At 46.9% G+C, this 18,530-nt stretch overlaps 1 protein-coding gene across 8 annotated transcripts in view; it reads left to right on the plus strand.

The window, feature by feature from the left end:
• Positions 1-11,363, plus strand: part of TMCC3 (transmembrane and coiled-coil domain family 3) — a 261,408-nt gene extending 250,045 nt beyond the window's left edge. For all 8 annotated transcript variants that reach the window (XM_053920941.2, XM_053920943.2, XM_053920942.2 and 5 more), the window contains 3 exons: positions 793-1,709; positions 3,796-3,931; positions 7,459-11,363. In XM_053920941.2, coding sequence (XP_053776916.1) covers positions 793-1,709; positions 3,796-3,931; positions 7,459-7,761 — 1,356 coding nt within the window. In that variant the 3' untranslated portion in view covers positions 7,762-11,363. The remainder of the gene's footprint in view (positions 1-792; positions 1,710-3,795; positions 3,932-7,458) is intronic.
• The last annotated feature ends 7,167 nt before the right edge of the window (positions 11,364-18,530 follow it).

The following is an 18,530-nucleotide window of genomic DNA, read 5'->3' on the forward strand; positions in this document are numbered from 1 at the left end:
CCACCTGCCCCTGCCAAGATGCTCAACTTCGCAGTTCTTTTCCCCAGGTGGCCCTTGAATGAGGAAACGATTGATCTTGGCACCAACGGTCTAAGCATTAGTACTGTTTTTGAAATCACTTTGGGTGCGGAGGGGTGCCATCATAAGCATGGCCAGAGTGACCCTGGCTGTGGACTAAGGCCCAGTGAAATCACTTTGGTTGGGGCTTGTGGTTGTTTCCACATCTAAATACTATTGTAGTATTACTCAATTATTAAAATTAATCTTGTACCATATATTTCATCACATCTGTTTAATGATTTCATTAAGAAAATGATTTCTTGTATAGATGAATGTATCTCCTGGAACTTTACTTTCTTTTATCTTTCTTTCTTCCTTTTTTTTTCCCCCCCCCCATTCTCCTGTTAAATGAATGAGTTCTGAATTGGATGCACTTCCCACAGTGGTGAAGTTCAATGTGAATGGGTGCGGTAGGCATCCCAGTTACCCGGGCACTTTGGGAAACCAGGACTGACTGGTAACCTCATTCCATTATGCATTTCTACTCTGGCGACCTGAAGTTGCTGTCTTATCGGACAGAAAACTGGATACCCAGGGGATGGGAATCTCGCAGTTAGTGGGTGGACATGGGAAGGAGCTGGGCTGCCCTATGTTCACCCTGAGAGGATAGAAGAGAGTTTTTTTTAAATGTGGGACTTAATGTATGTCTGTTGTATGTGCACAAATTTTATCGCAGTGACTGTCTCTTAGACTTCAACCCTTCAAGTGCTGCTTCTGCCCTGTGTTTTTCAGGTAGAACGACATGACATGACTACCCTAAGCCTGCCCCTGAACATACGCCGAGGGGGGTCGGACACCAACCTCAACTTTGACGTACCAGATGGCATCCTGGACTTCCACAAGGTCAAACTGAGTGCGGACAGCCTGAAACAAAAAATCCTTAAGGTAACAGAGCAGATCAAAATCGAGCAGACGTCGCGTGACGGGAACGTTGCCGAGTATCTGAAGCTAGTCAGCAGCGCCGACAAACAGCAGGCTGGCCGGATCAAACAGGTCTTTGAGAAGAAGAATCAGAAATCAGCTCACTCCATAGCCCAGCTGCAGAAGAAGTTAGAACAGTACCACAGAAAGCTCAGGGAGATCGAACAGAACGGAGCCTCCAGAAGCTCGAAGGACATTTCCAAGGACAACCTGAAGGACATCCAGCATTCTCTGAAAGATGCCCACGCCAAGTCTCGGACTGCCCCGCACAGCATGGAGAGCAGTAAATCGGGCATGCCAGGGGTCTCCCTCACTCCACCTGTGTTTGTCTTCAGTAAGTCTAGAGAGTTTGCCAACTTAATCCGGAATAAGTTTGGCAGCGCAGACAATATCGCTCACTTAAAAAATTCCTTAGAGGATTTTAGGCCCGAGGCGAGCGCCAGGGGCTACGGCGGCAGCGCGACCATCGTGGACAAACCCAAGTATGGCAGCGATGACGAGTGTTCGAGCGGCACGTCGGGCTCCGCGGACAGTAACGGGAACCAGTCGTTCGGGGCCGGTGGAGCGGGCACGCTGGACAGCCAGGGGAAGCTCACCGTGATCCTGGAGGAATTGAGGGAGGTCAAGGATACCCAGGCACAGCTGGCCGAGGACATCGAGGCACTGAAGGTGCAGTTCAAGAGAGAATATGGTTTTATTTCTCAGACCCTGCAGGAGGAGAGATACAGGTATTTCAGACTGTTCCTTTAGAATGCATTTGGAAGCATGAGTTATTTGGAAACTGCGGAGGGATTGCTTAACAGTGATAAGCTAATAGTTGCGTTTTTCATAAAGAAGAATATGGGTCAAAAGGCATTTAGGGATCAGTAGTTTTTTCCATAGTTCGTACTTGACAGTTTGGAGAAAGACATTATATGTGTGGGTCTGCAAAAATATAACTATGTTAGTCTACGACTCATGTGCATATTAAGCTCCTGATTCAGGGACTTCTTTTGGGAAGTTTTATTACATTTGCTCATCGATCTGTATTTGATTTTCATCCTAATAATTATCAAATGAAAAACCAATTCATTGTCCAACAAGGTAGATTTTATTTGGTACATCAATATTAAAGTATTTATCTAGCTGTTTTTTTACATACTATATCTTGCTCATTAAACTTTTCCCCCTAAATGAAGAGTTTTCAAAAGAAATTTTAAGATTAAAGTATAAATTTCAAATCTGTGGATTATACATGGTAGGGGAAACAGTACATTTATAGTTGTGAGTACATGAAATGCAGAGTTTATTCTCGTATTATTATTTATTAATTTTTGTATTATTTTCCATATAACCAACTATAAACCTACTTTTGCCTTACCCTGTATTGGCTAATTTTAAAAGTCAGATGTTTTGTAGGTTGGCTTTTATATGTTAATAAAAGCTGTGTATAACCAAATACAAGGTGATTTTCCACCATTTTCCCAATAAAAATTCCCCAAAGATTTTTTGGTCAAAATGAATACATTAACTTATAAAAATGTAGATTAAAAAATGAATGTATATATCACATATTGTAAGATTTCAATTTTAAGTTTAGCTTACATGTTCTAAATCTGATACATGATTTTATATATGTATTAATTTAGGAATGTGGCTTTATTTCAGCTCAGATTTTATGAAACAGTTTTTTAAACCTTTCTTATAATCTTTGACTTTGGTTTCTTTGTCACACCAGAAATATTTTTGAGTCACAGATTTCCAGAGAATATTGACCTTAATTCTGTCAGAATAGTTTGGAATATAGCATTCTTTGGATCCAAATTTTATCCCAAGTCACAAAGTTTAGGAAAGTGTTTGTTCTCATTTGCTTGTATAGTTATATTTGTGATCTCCATGATTTAGCCACTGACTATATTGCTTGCTTTAAGGGTTCTTTAAAAGGCTTGTTTATAACGCCAACATGGGGCTCCTATGAAGTCCTACCTGAGAATAAGCTTAAATATGTAATTTTTGTCTCATTTTTTACAAAATGATTCTATCAGGTGTTCTATATAAGAATATTAAAACTGGCATTGATCAACGTCATTTCAAGATAACACATCTTCCCTAAATAGTGCTCTCTGTTTCAAAATAAAGATTATAAGCTTAAGTAAATATAAGACAAACCCCTCTTCTCTGAGGGGGATGAGGGCTCAGAATGGGAACCTTTGTGCCTCTGTTACCTTAGATTTGGACATTTGGAAATGCCACCTGATAAGCCATCTATAATTTATAATGAGTTTAAGTTCTAAGAGCTGAAACATGTATTCAGAATTAATGTGTGCACTGGGAAATAGTGGGATTGGCTCCAGTGTAGTGATTGGTTCTTTCCTTATAGGCACTCTGGTGCCTGAGAGCCGCGCTGGCGAACCGCTGGGCACCGTGGGGCAGAGGAGGGAGGGGCACCAAGATGCCAGCACGTCCTTGCTTTGAGCAGGAGCCCACACAGTGCTGCTTCCTGACCAGCCGTGGTGAATGTGTCATTGCTGAGGTCAGTGCTGGCGTCATCGCTGCCGGCCGAGGTGCTGGTCTGACCTGGGTGGAAAAGCCAGATTTGCTTTGCACGAAACCTCAGCACTGAGGACGGAGTCAAGACTGCAGAGACTGGTCTTTTCTGGAGCTGGAAGTCAGTGTTTCCACAGCTAGATGTTTCTTTTGGAAACACAGTCACCAGGAGATGAAAACAAGCCAAGGGGCACTGACAGCAGTGAGATATAAAGGACATCATTCTAGAATGTGCTGCTAGAACACCTTTGAAATGTCGTGCTCAGAATTGCTCCTCTCTTTACAAAGGTACGAGCGACTGGAAGACCAGCTCCATGACCTGACGGACCTGCACCAGCACGAGATGGCCGACCTGAAGCAGGAGCTGGCCAGCATCGAGGAGAAGGTGGCCTACCAGGCCTACGAGCGCTCGCGGGACATCCAGGTGCCTGTCCTCCGTCAGTAGGCGCTCTGCAGGCACTGCCCCGCCGCTAATTCATTTAGCAAACTAAGTGCCTTACCCCTGAGCCCGAAAGGATTTCTGGCTCATGGAGCAAACATTTCTTCACCTTATTTACTCCATTAGCTCATGCTACAGACATTACTGAGTAACGAAGCAATATTCTGTTTACTTTCTGCCTAAAGTACTTAACAAATATTTATTATCTACCCCCAGGCTCCTCATCTATACCCTACTCTCTTCACACAACCAAATTTTTTAAAATTTGAATACATAAAACAAATCTTGCTTTTATAATTGGAAGTTTATGTCTTTTGGCTGCCCTCACCCATTTGGCCCCACCCCCACCTCTGGCAACTACCAGTCTGTCCCCCATTTCTGTGAGTTCAGTTGTTTCAGATTCAGCATGTGAGATCATACAGTATTTACCTTTCTCTGACCCCGTTTACTCAGCATAATACCCTCTGGAACAATGACAGCATTTCCTTCTTACCCGTGGCCGCGTAGTATTCCATTATAGAGAGAATACCACGTTTTCTTTCTTTATTCATTCTCCAGTAGGCACTCGGTCTGTTTCCGTGCCTTGGCTATTGTAAATCATGCTGCAGTGACCATGGGGGTGTAGATCTCGCTCGTAGATACTGGTTTTATTTCCTTTGGGTGTACACCTAAAAATGGGACTGCCGGACCATATGATAGTACTGTTCTTATTTAGGGGATAGTTTGGGTTAATACTGTTCTTTTGTTAAAGAAACATACTTTAGGGATGAATGGGTAAGATCAAGGGAGGGGCTCGGAAGTCATTTCAGAGTGTTTCGGTTCCACCTCTAGTTCCTAAGTGCAAAAGGACATCTCTGTGAGCCACTGGAGGGTCTTTCTTGTTATGGTCGATAGAATCCTGGCTCTGCTGCTCTCTGTGTGACTCAGGACAGGTCAGCTCTCTGTGCCTCAGTTGCCTCATCTATAAAATGGAAATATTAATGAGCTCTATTGCCTGAGGTTGTCAAGAGGATAAATGGGATGATAACTTAAAGTACTTAAATCTTTGCCTGACACATAAGCAGTTAAGAAATAAATGCTGACTGTTCTTTTTGTTATGAGTACATATGTCCCAGGGCTTTTGGCTCAACTTTGTCCTTTTTTCTGGTTTCTTTTGTTCTTTGAGGCAGGGTGATGCGAGGGGATGGGCTAGTGTAGGTGGGGGCACCTACAGCCTGTGGGGATGCAAGAGTTTGTGGTTATTTTAAGAAAATGAGTATTGGGTTTGTGGGGTTTTTTTTAAACCCTGAATTCCCAATTAAAAGAGTGTAAGAGGTAATCCTGTGCTTTGTCTTTATCCCCAATAAGTTAAATACTGGACCCAAGGAAGCACTAAAGGTTGTGGGCTGAGTGTCTCCTAGTGGGCGCTGTGACTAAAGTTCCTTACAACACATTGCTTAATTTTTTTGGATTTTTCTTCTGGTAACAAAAATTCAGTAGCAGTTCTAAGGCAATTCTATTCATACATGTAATTCTTCTAGCCAATCAAATATGAATGAATTTGTCCAAAATGTTGATCTTTTGTCTTGTTCTGTCACCTTTTCCATGCCTTGTCCTAAATAAAGGACACCCTGAGCCCAGGTGTTTGAAACAAATACTTGATTTCCGGAGCACTTGCCTGTTGTTTCGGAGAGCCAGCATTTTTCAGAATGTGAAGATCTAAAGAAGTTTTACCCTTTCTGTTAGCCTGCGTAATGAAAGTTACATAGTAACATATAGAGTTACTGTATAGAGTTCTTTGGCCCCTACAGTATATTCAGCAGAAGAAAAGCAAATCATGTTAGAGCCATTCTGCTGTTTCAACTGGAAAAAGATGGCTGTTTCAATTGAGCAAACACATGTTGGTGAATGCCTTAGGTAGTAGGCTAGTGAACCGAAAGGGGCTCGTTGTACCGCCTCAACTCAGGTCCCTTCCTCTCAAGAGACTACAGGTTTTTTCTCTCTCAGTCTTCACATCCCATAACCCCGTCTCCTGAGTGTTCAGCTGGTACACAGCACCTGCTGCCTGCTCCTCACTGCCTCCTCGCATGGCACCGTGGGCCTGTCCTCCTGTCCTCTGCCTCATGCAGCTGTGGCCTCTTGGCTGGGGAAGGGGGCCAAAGGGAGGCTCGGCGTACGTAGTCTGATGGGTCCGGAAGGTGCCCCTCAGGACACGACAGGTGGAGGGTGACCTGAAAGACAAATGGGAGAGGGGAGCCACCGGAGAGGAGGGGAGGGAGTGGGAGGCAGAGATTTCAGACACAGGGCACCGTGTGCACAGGCCCCAGGCATGCTCCTTGTCAGAACCTGACAAAGCCAGTATGGCCAGAACACTGGGAGGGGCAGGGGGCGGGGCATGAAGTGAGGCAGGAGAGAGTGGTGGGGCCTGAGCCATGTTAAAAATTTTTAAGGTTTTACAAAACGAATGACAACATATATGCCTCTCTAAAGGTCATGTGGGCCACTGTGTGGAACGTAGATTCTCAGGGTTGAGAATCAAGAGGGTATATGGAAGAATCTGTGTGGCTCTCAGGCAAGAGATCCTGGCGGCTTCGATTGGGGTGGTGACTGTGGGAGGGAGAGAAGAAGACCAGCTGAGAGAGATACTGGAGGTTGTAGCAGCGGGGCTGGGCGATGCTGTTGATGAATGCTCTCAGGCTTCTGGTATGAGGAACTGGGCAGATCAGGGGCTGGTTTTTGAGAAAAGAACACAGGAAGGGAAACAGGGTTGGTGTCAGGTGCAGGAGAAGGTGCAATACACGAATCCAGATTTGGACATGTTGCATTGAGGTGCTTTTAAGAAGCTCAAATGAAAATGTGAAGGAGTCTTGTAGATGCATGAGTCGATCTTAGAAGAGACAGCTGGGCTAGAAGTACACTTGGAGTCATCTGTGTCTTAATCACTGAAGGCTTGGAAAGATCAAGACCTAGCGAGAATGCATAGTCTCAGATAGTGTCTGGAGTAACACAGCATTCCAAGAGCAGGCGGAAGCAGAGTTGTCCCAGGGTCAGTCCTCCCCCGCCCTTCTCCTTCCGTCCCCACCAGGGTGTAACGGCGCACAGACTCTGAGCAATGAATTAAGGACGCGCACTTGGAGAGAGCACCTCCTCCAGGGCTGGAGGTAGACAACTGTCCCGAAATGCAACCCCACCTCTCCTCTGGCTTGTCCCTCATGGTACCAATAGATGCCAATATTTTAGGCACTTTATTTCATATGTAGGTGGAGTCAGAACACTTAACTTCTCATTTATGATTTTTATGGTTGTGTACACATGCTCATTCTACCCATAAACAACAGGATAAAATGAGCCTTGGGATTCTTGTTTTATTCCTTTGCTGTCGTCGTCATCGCCACCTTGTTAGCCGGGTTACATGAAGCTGCCTCAGCACCAAGAGTTCTCACCTGGGGGGCTGGCGTGCACTTCCGGGTAGGGGCTCACATGTTGCCCGTGACCTCACAGCATTTAATCCTTTCTCTTGCTTTCGCCCACAGGAAGCCTTGGAATCCTGCCAGACTCGAATTTCTAAGCTGGAGCTGCACCAGCAGGAGCAGCAAGCTCTGCAGACAGACACGGTGAACGCCAAAGTCCTCCTGGGGAAGTGCATCAACGTGGTCCTGGCCTTCATGACTGTCGTCTTGGTGTGCGTGTCCACCATCGCGAAGTTTGTCTCGCCCATGATGAAGAGCCGCTTCCACATTCTTGGCACCTTCTTTGCTGTGACTCTTCTTGCAATATTTTGTAAAAACTGGGACCATATTCTGTGTGCCATAGAAAGGATAATAATACCCAGATGAAGCCACTGGTTCCCATGTTCAAGTGTCTTCAAGTTTTTATTTTAAAGAGAACTCTGTGCATACTACCAAATTCTAAAATGAACAGTTGTGCCAACCGAAGATTACTGGAAGGACTGGGACTGTGTGTTGTAAATAACTACAATTCTCTTAACTCAGTAGCAGTCACCAGCTCAGTCTTCAGTCCCTGTGCCTGGTTAACATGCTGTTTCAGAAGCCCTCCCCACATTGCTCACTGCCTTAATCGGACCAGATTTCCTGCCCGCCTGTCCCGCCCAGCGTGGTAGACCTCTGGTTGTTGAGCACTTGGCGGAATTAGTGGCTCAGAGGAAAAGGGAATTTCAACCTCTCTCTCAAGTCTCTATCAAAATTGAGCTCACCATTGTTAGTGGCCATGTTTTCCCCAAGTTCCTCTAAGCAGCAAGGACGCGGCAGGAATCAGGGAAGGGAAAAAGCCCCAGCACTCACTGTCGAACACTCACAGCTGATGGAAGTGCAGGACATCCCATGTGATCCATCCCAATGGTCCACAGTAGGTCCCATATGTGCCCAGTGTCCACAGTGGTCATTTATGTGTGACTCTCTGTGACACAGAAATCTTATTTTATACCATGTATTCACCCGAAGTCTAACTTAGTTGCTCTGTTGCACTTTAAATGGTAAGACCCGAGGGTGTGGAAATGAGGCCTCTGCCCTCTCAGGCCCTCGGAGCCACACACCTGGTTTCATCCTAGCCGGCTGCCGAATGCCCAGCCTCCAAAGCACGGAGAAGTGCTTCCACACCCCTCATCAGACTGCAGCTTTAACATGGGAGTCCTGTGAGCACTACTCCCGAGGTTTGTGATTCAACACACCTTGATTTTGATAATCCCCTGTGAGGGCGTGATTCACTTTAGCTGCAGGTCTGTGAGGGGTTGTGAAGCTCCCTCAGTAAATGAAGACACAGGATGCTCGTGTGGCAGGGTTTTTCGTTAAGAAGGAAAACCGGATCGTAGTTTCTAAAGCTGAAGCGCACTAAGGTAGGGACACTGGAAGCAGGAGGAAAATATTACATGTGTCTAACCGGATGGCAGCTAGATGGGTGGAAGCAGTTCACCTGAATGAAGATTGAGACGGTCCGCTTAGGACCCTGAGAGACCAGCCAGAATAAGATACATGAGACGCCGTGTCTGAGCCAGTTGCCATCTGTGTTCTAGGATCTCACTGAAAATGAGTCCTAGGGTAGCAGTGGCCACATTTCCACATTCCCACCAGGGCAGCGTCTTTGGCCTATTAGGGGACGTGTGACACTGTCAGTTAAATCTGTCCCTCTGTCCACGTGAAAGGAAACTGCTCTGTAGGCCCTCAACCCCCAACTCCATTATCTGAGGCATAACGATGCATGTTGGTGTACATTTTCTTCCAGAAAACGTCAAATTACCTGGATTTGAATTAAGTGCAATATTTTGCAAACGGCTACTTTTAGGGAAATTTCCTGAAAAAATGTGACTGCGCCATGCTTTGAGAGAAGGGAGTAGTCGGGTATTTGGTACAAGTCTGGTGTGTGAGTCTCACAACTCAAGCTTTTTTTTTTTTTTTTTAGGTTTACAATTCATTGGTTTTAATCAGTTCACAAACTTATACAGCTCTCACCATCACCTAATTCCAGACACGAGCTTTTTAAGACAATAAACACAATTTCATGAAATCATCAGCTGTGAAGTATTTTGGATTCAGGGAAGAGGGAGTTACTAGTCCCACCTGCCTCTCGTGGCTGTCTCCTGTCACTGGCAGGCTCTCCCTGGGTCTGCCAAGTTCGCTGCAAATACACTGTGATCCATCAAATCCAGGGGACAAAGACAGGTTCCAGATCCAGGGAATGGAGGGAGAGAGAACAGTGCACTTCCTTCTGCGTTTATATTTCAATGGCTAGCACCCCCTTACCTGTGGGCATCAGCCTCCATGGGGGCTGAGGGCTGGCTGTAACTTACACACTTACATCAAGCTGGGTCCAGGGTGGGCCCCTCTTGATGTCTGTGAACCCTTCTGCAGCACTGTGGACATGCCAGGGCCTGGGGTGGGTGTAGGTGCTGCTGGTAGTTTAGCAAGAATGGGTGACAGCCCCAGCCCTGAGCTGAGGGCTCTGGGGGGTCTAGGAAGACACTAGCCACCTCCTGCCACCACACGCCACTCTGTGGCTCAGCCCAGCATGTTTGCTGCGACACTTCCCAGACCTGAGGTCAGTGTGTTCCCCAGTGAGAGAAGTGAAGGAAGTGGGGAGCAGCACACTCCAACCCCTGCAGTCTGGAGCAGGGGGCAAGCTGCAGGAACTGGCCCGTCTGAAACAGCGTAGCACCTAAACCATTGCACCTCACCATGAGTTCTTTTTACAGAGTTCCTATTTTTGGTGATTCTCATTAGACATCAGAAAAGGTTGTTCTCACTTGGATATGCTCCACCTACACGGCATATTTATTTTAGAGTTGTGTTGAAAGTTCATGAAGCTTTCTAATAGATGGTATACCCCAAGGGTGCTTTCACTCTCTGTAGTTTATTATGCTCTTCTTGAGGAATAACCCCTCCCACTGTCTGTTTTCTGTACTACATAAGGAAATTAAATAAAATGTTATTTAAGTATACAGTTAAAATAGTGGTCAAGCTATGACATGTCCTGGAACTGGATATTTAATTTACATTTAAGGCAACTAATCCCTTTTCCCCACCTTGCATCGGTAGTAATACCTCGGGCATCCCTACTGAAGACGGAAGCCAGTTGTGGGATGGGCGGGCACCTGCTCATCCAGTGAACTCGGTCACCTCAGATACTGGACATGGGTTTCTACACTGGAATGTTTGGTGGCATTATTTTCATGATTGCCAGGATAATGATAGTTTGCTGAGGAGAAAACAAAAGCCTAAAAATACTCCCCTATTGAGTTGGCTATTCCAGCTTATATTTTGAGAATGATTAAGCCAGAGCAGAACACTATCCCCCCAAAATAATTAAATAAATGTAAAGCCACAATAAAGAGGCAGTAAATAAAAGTCCTGTATTGCTGATTTGGGGCAGTAAAAGTTTCGAGCGCGTGGCATTTTCACGTACGCGCTCGCTGTGGTCTCCTGGTAGACTGAAATCTGAAGCCCCTCCTCTTCACATTTCAGCCCACGTGCTGTTCTCCCCCTCTGCCTCTCAGCCTCCCTGTGAGTTCAGGCCCTCTCCTGCTTTGTGATTCTTGTTTTCACTGAAATATTGCCCCACAGTGTATGTTCATCACCCTTCCATTCTTCTAGCATACGAGGTTCATTATGGGTTCGATAATAGTGCCAGGAACCGGCTCCCCTCGGGCAACTAATTACTTTTGTCCTTTTTGTTTGGATTTTAAATACCAAATTATTTTGCATTGAATGGGAACATTTCTTTTGTATTGAAACCAAATATAGTTGTATCGGTTTGGAAAAACATTTAATTATACTTATTAATGTGAATGTGAGTGATTAAATAAACCTACTTTGCATATTTTGATAATTTTGAGGAACCGGCGGTAGGACAAAGTGGCATTATTTAAAATGCGGGGCTTTATCTGGAGAGAGGTATTTCAAGAAATTTAGCATATGTGCTAAGCAAAGAGTTGATCAAAAAAAAAAATAAGTCACTGAAAACAGCGAGATTGGCTTGTTTACCTCAGAAGTAGTTACGAAGTTTAAGAAAATGGTATAGTTAATAAGTGTTTGAAACCCATAAGATATAAAGCAGAATTAACCTATAATTTTCTAAAGTCACTACAATTTCTCTGTTTCTAAGAAGCTGGAAAGTAATGTACCTGAATTGTTTTAGGAATGATTTATGTGTGGCAATTTTAATTTATGTATTTAAAGCATGTCTCGCTGTGTTTGTCCTATAAGAAATGTTTCAACAAAACGTGCTGTGTGTTATTGTTTAAGCAGTAGGTAGTGACTCTCACAGTAAAAACTGGGAATGTTTATTGCGTGGTCCATCTCATAATTTCCATTTTATGGGATACTATATAGTTTCATGTCAGTCTAAAATTGTAAGTTCTCTGCAGATCACCCCATTCAAAGCAGGTGCCATTATTTTTTTTAAATAAACACTTGATGTTAGCTTTGATGTTAAATAAAGAGTTAGATTTCTTAAATTTTCCCATTTGTCAGAGCCAATGTCAACAGCAGACTTGTTTGTGTGTGTATCATTGATTTTTTTAATAGACTTTATTTCAAGCAAATTTGATTGGAAGGTACAGAGATTTCCCATACACCCCATCCCCACACCTGCATAGCCTCCCTGCTATCAGTGTCCCCCACCAGAGGGTACACTTGGTACAGGTAATGAGCCTGCATTTACACTTCATTATCTCCCAAAGCCCGTAGCTTACATTACGGTTCACTCTTGCACCTTCTCCGACTTAGTATTCACCATTACAGTATCTTCCGGAATAGTTTCACATCTAAAAATCCTCTGTGTTCTGCCTCCTTATCCCTCCTTCCCTCACCCCTTAAAATCAATTTTCAAGCTAATTCCAAGTCTATTTCATAAAAAGTTGTTGGTGTGTGATAGGCAGCCCATTACTCAAGCCCTAGCAGGGAGGGAGTTACTTTCTCCTAGGTATGACCACTAACATGGAGAAGTTTATAGGACACAGAAGGACCATGGTGATACCAAACAGCACCTTCCGGGCCTTTCATAGATGTGGGATGACAGCTAACAACTTGCTTTGAGCATTGACTGTGTAATGCCCTGTGCCAATGCTTTGTATACAACGTCCAATGTAATTGTTTCAACACTCAGTAAGACAGGCACTGTCGTACCTGCTTAACACGTGGGAAAGCTGAGGTTAAATAACGCAGCGTCATGCAGCAGGGATCCGCGGAGCTATTACTTCAGCCTCAAGCTGGTGTGACTCTGGAACCCGCACTGGGAACCATGGAAGGATATTGAGCGATTGGCTTGTCGTCCCTCCGTAGCTCTCAGCTCCTGCGAGGTCGGTGACTCTTGGAGCCTTACAAGGGGTCACTCCAGCCCTAGGACTGGAGCAGTCAGTACGGTTCACTGCACATCGTGCGCTCACCCCTTCGCCCTGCGCACTGTGGTAAGGATGGCTACCTGAGGCCAACATCCTAGATCTTGAAGGGGAATAGGCTGACAGATTTGTGGATGAAGAGAATGGAAAGCTGTTAATTAAAGCAACTTTTACACCCTCTCTGGCTTCCTGAGCTTCAGGGGGGTATAACTGGCAGTTGGCTTGGCTGAGTATTTATAAGCTTTTTCACTTAGCTCTGAGATGGTGAAGTCCCTGGTGGCTTCTGCTCTGCTCCGTGACATCTGCTACCATCTGTGGTGGCTACCTCTGAAATTTCCCTCCTTGCTAAGCCAGCCAGAATTTCTCCCTTGCCAGGCCTTGAACTTGAGTAAAGCAGTTAACAGAAATGAGCGACAGCCATGTTCACAGCTGTTGTGGTGATGGTTATTCTACTCTAGCCAGGCATTGGGAATTGAATTTACTTTTTCTGTTCTGCTTAAAAATAAGCTACTGAGAATAGTCACAACTCGGAGATACTGTGGATTTGATTCCGGACCATGGCAATCAAGTAAGTCATAATCTTTTTGCTGGTGGAGGGTCTTGCCCTCAATTTGTAAAAAACTCCCTATCTGCAAAACACAAAGTGGAGCTCAGTAAAGTGAGGTGTGCCTGTTGTAGAAAGAAAGCAAAGCAATCCCTTGGTCTGCACTAGATTGTTAAGGGGCTCCATTTGCCAAAGAACCTCCCAGGGCCCTGGATTCCTCTCTGATTCCTGGACTGTTATCACAAGCAGCAGCGCTGACTGAGCCTTCCCTTGGGTGTTTCCTCCCAAAAGCGGTTTTGATAGCTGTTTCATCATACTTCCTTTGTGGTGAGAAGCCCATGCCCTCTAGCTGCAGGGAACAGAGAACTAGAAGACACAACTCCCAAAGTAAGGCCACAGCCAGACCAAACACACCCCTCTCACAACAGCTGAAGCCAACAAGGACCCAAACTGACAGGTGGTCTCCCCCAGACTCCATGGTCAGACCTCTCAAGGCGACTTCCTGCTACGCATAGTGTTTCCCCTTGTTAGCAAGAAACAGTCCCCTAAGGAAGTCAATGAAAATTTTATATGAAGTTGGAATGGAAGTGGCCCGTCCAGTTGTTCAGGTACGTCTCCTCACAGGAAAAGCTGGAACAACAGGAGGAGGCTGCTCTCTTGGCAAGCTGGTGAGCAGGTGCAGTGTGTCGTGCGTGGATCCTCTTGGAAGCAGGGGTCCCCACCGGCCAGTGGCAATGAGTCTTCCAGGCATCCGGTTCACAGACCTGGTTCATGGTCTCCCTGAGAGCACTCTACTCCACTGGGCAACTAGCCAAGCTTGGGGCGGGGAGAGAAGTGCCTGGCTTCCTCAGTGGACCTGTCCTCCTCCCCAGGCTCCTTGGCAGCTATTTATATTTGAATGTAAATCAGTACATTTGGTTTCTCTTGTCAGGGATGTTCTTGTTGGAGGTGGGTTAGCATGAACCAGTTTCACAGGAGTGGCCGCCTAATAAACTGCTCAAGTAGATCCTGAGGTATTGTGGGATGTGGGAAGCCCAACTTGAAACTGGGGGGCTTCTCCCTCACCTGCAATCTGATTAACCTGAGGAAACGGTTCACCTCTCAGAATCCCCCTTTTCTAAACTGTTAAATGCCTGGGGCTGTAAGTTTTAGATAAAGTGCTTGGAACAGGGCCTTCACCTAGCATGCTTACTGAACACTTACTATGTGTCAGGCACTGTTCCAGACACAGATGCAAGACCATGCTCCTGTTCTGGTGGGAGTCACGCCCCAGTGGAAGGAAGCAGATGATAACAAGAATACAATATTTGGCAGCGGTAAGGGCCATGCTCTGAGCAATGAAGCTGAAATTAAAGCTCCCCTCAGTACTGTTAGGAAGTGACCTTCCCGCGAGTTGTTTTCTCGGCACATTTTCACAGCCAGCCTTGTGGGCATGGCCGAGGAGAGCCCTCTAAAGTGGAACTATTTCTAGGTCGGAGAGACTCAGTACAACAGCAGGGGTGCCCAGAAGATCTGGGTGGTTCCCTTTGGCAAAGGTGGTTTCCTTCGAAAAGGGGAGGAGGCGCTCCTGGTATTCGCCTGCGCATGCAAATGAGCACCTGGGTCTGAGTAAGCGGTGAGTAAGCCCCGCCCCGCCCCCATTCGGTCTGGTGCACGCAGACTCCACCCCCGCCTGCCCCTCCCAATCCCTCAAGAGCCGTCTCGCAAGCAGCCTCTGACCCTTGGCCCTTGCTGTGCCACCCTGTCCTGTCACAATCTTGAGTCAGTAGGTAGTGCTCCGTGCACCTGCGCCCAGGCTCCTGGCCCAGCTGATGGGGCTCCCTGCGCCGTCCTGCTGTGAGGGCCAAGGGAACAAAGGCTCCCTTCTCGTGGAGCTCCCTTCCCCAGCAGCTCTCAGGGGCCCCTCCACTGGGGCCTGGGACCCCTCCTCTTCAGCCCTGAACTCTCACCTGCTCCCTCCTCTTCCCCTTCTCGCCTCTCCAACCCCCTGTTCAAGCCAGACCCTCCCACCTATGCCCACTTTCTCCCTGCACCACCTTTTCTGAGAGCCTGCCTCTCCGTCATCAAGTCCTGTGGCACCCACACCCACTTTTCCATGGGTTCACGTCAGCCTACACAACCGTCCACACCGCTGCTATCCCAAACCTGCTTGTTTTGATCCTGCCTCTCCTCAGCTCTGCTCCTCTTCCCCTTTACCACCAGGTTTCATAACGGCATAGTCTCCACTCCCCTCTCCCAGGACTTCTTAATCCCCTGGGACTTAGTATCAGCCAGAACTCACCTGAAACTCCTCCCACTGAGGTTACCAATGACACATTGGCTTCCCCGCTGCACAGTTCCTAGTCTGGATCACTATTCTGTGTGGCTCGCCATGGAGATGCTCACAGCAGCCTGAAGCATTTTGCTCCCACTGGGTGTTCCTCCCCACCGCGCTTCTGTCTCCTGCAGCCCCTAGTCTTTTTGCACTGCCTCCATCCCATCCCCTTTCTACAGACTTCCCATGATCCAACCATCCTCTGTATGACTCGTAATCTCCATCTCTATGCAGTGAGTGCCTGCCTCTCTTTTCACCCACAGGCCCATATTTCCAGTTGTACCTTTCATCCCTACCTACATCCTGAGGGCACCTCCAAGTAGAAAACCGAGCTCATCCCGTGGCCCTCGCATCAGATCTGCTCTTTCTGTGCCACCCACGCTTCTGCCCAGACAAGAAACCTCAGCACCACCCTCCTCTTCCTCACCAGCACCAGTAAGTCATATCAATTCTACCTTCTAAATGAGCCCCAAATTGTCCACTTCACTCTATGTCACTCGCCGCTATGGTGGTTCAGGACACCATGACTTCTTCCAGGACAGGTGTAAGAGCCTCTACGACGGTTTCCCCAGTCTCTGGTTTTGCCTCCACCCGATCCATGCTCCCTGTGACTGCAGCTGTGATCTTTCTAAAATGCAAATCAGGTCACCTTGTTCCGCTGCTCACCCCTCAGGGCTTCCCGCTGCCCACAGGGTCAAGTCTGAATTTCTGAGTGAAGCCAACAAGGAAGGTCCTTGATGTTCTGGAGCCAGCCCGGCTCCCCAGCCTCACCCCGACCCTCCAGCCCTGTGTTCCCCACATCCATTCCTGAACCTACTGTTCTTTTCATGCTCTTGGGCGATGTGTGAGTGCTTCCCCCTGCCTATAATCTCATTTCTTCTCCTCCTAATCTTTCTTCAAGAGCCCATACGAGTGGGCTCTGTGGAGCCTTGTGGAGAGGTACATTGTGCCTCCTTCTCATCAAACGTTCCATTTATTTACTTATATCAGAATGGAATTATAGCTTCCTATCTAATTCAAAGGGTTATCATGTTCTCCTCCTCCCTCTGTTTTCTGTAAAAGGGGTGGGGGGGGGCTGTGTTATACTTTTACCCCTATGATTGTCTGTCTCCTCTGGTAGATAGTGAGTTCCTTGTGGCCAAAGCCGCCTCCTGCTCATCCGGTTCTCCCTCGGGACCTCCCTGAGTGCTGGGCACACAGGTCACGTTCAATAGATGCAGTGAGCAAAGAAGCCACATACTGTGAGGATGACATCTCTGGTGAGGCTGCCTTCCTTCCCCACTAGGGCCTGAGCACCTGGTGGGCTCGGACCTTGTCTCTTCTTTATCTGCCATTCCTAGCTAGTTGGTGTTCAGTAAATATTATTGGTGTGGATTGGATTTACTCCAACTTTCTACTAGACACCCCTCCTAATGCAAAGGGATAGAGATACCTCACTGGAACTGTGCCACTTTTGAATGGTTTCCCTTCAACTTCCCTTTCCCTGATAGCAGCCTTTATGTCTCCCCTCACCCCACATCCGTCCCCTCATTCTGCACTAGAAGGCAGTTGGGGCCATAAAACAGGTCTCGGTCCCTTGAGGAGAGGACTCAAAGTCCACCCTGGCTAAAAATAGAGCACACCTCAGAGCCCAACCCCAGCCCCGCTTTCGGTACTTTGCACTTTTATCAAAATAGTGACCACATCTCTGGAATTGAAACAGGGAAATGTGAACTTTAACTGATAAAGAAGAGCAGTTCCTGTTCATTGACCACGTCCTTACCAGGCCCAGGGTGTGGTTTCTGTCACAGCATCCCCACCACAGCCCTGGGAAGAAGCTGCTGCCCTCCAGAGACACCCGCATGGCAGAGCTAGAATTCCAGCCCTCCTCTGTCTGACTCGGGACCGTCATGGTGGGCACCACCACCAGGGGCACAAAGCTATCTGTGACATGCTCGGGGGTCCTGAAATTAGGAAATTTCTGGGATTTCTGAGGCCAGTGGGACACGAAGGTTGGAAATTTTGAACTTCTGATTTCTGAATTTCCTAGAATGTTTGGAAGACATTATCTCAGAATAGGGGGCCTGGATGTTACAGGGAGGGGCCCTACCTTCTGAGGTGGCCTGTCTCTCTGGAACCTCTTTGCACCCCAGGGCCCTGCAGCCTCCCACTGGGCACAGGTCTAGGGCTGCTTCCAGGCCCGGAACTACATATTTACATGTGTAGGGTACTTAAGACACTACAGCGCACAAATAAAGTAAATATGCAGTATATAGCCACAGAGACTACAGATTCAATTCATATGTGTGAATAGAATGTATTAGGTTTTATTGTTTTTAATTTTGAAATGCCTACCAACTTGGAGAAAAGTTGGATTTCAGTACAAGGAATTCTATTTCTCCTGAACCACCTCAGAGTGAGCTGCCAACCTGACGTCCCACCACCTGCAAATACTCAGTGTGCAGCTCCTAAAAATAGGGACATTCTCCTGCAAAACCACAACGCAACCATCAAAATCAGAAAATTAAATAGACCTGGTCCTGACCTCCAAACCTCAGACCCCAGTCAAGTTTCACCAGTTGTCCCAACAATGTCCTTTGTAGCCAAAGGATCCCATTCCGATTACAAGTTGCATTAGGTACCCCTTTTGTTTCCTTCTGTCTGGGACACTTCTCCGGTCTCTCCTTGACTTTCCCGGTCTCGCGCTTTTGGAGATTACAGACCAGGTTTTTGTGTTATGTCACTCCGTCTGGTGTCTCCTCGCAGCCGGATTCCGGTCGAACAGCTTTCACAGGCTGGCAGACCACAGCAGCGGCACTGCTCCCCTTGCGCCCTGTCTGATGCCAGTGGCCCCAGGGCTCCCATCGCCCACGCTCTCACTTCCATCACTCGATTAAGGCAGAGTCTGCCCGGCTCCTTC

The sequence above is a fragment of the Desmodus rotundus genome, chromosome 3 (genome assembly GCF_022682495.2).
Source record: "Desmodus rotundus isolate HL8 chromosome 3, HLdesRot8A.1, whole genome shotgun sequence".
In the NCBI taxonomy this organism is placed as follows: Eukaryota; Metazoa; Chordata; class Mammalia; order Chiroptera; family Phyllostomidae; genus Desmodus; species Desmodus rotundus.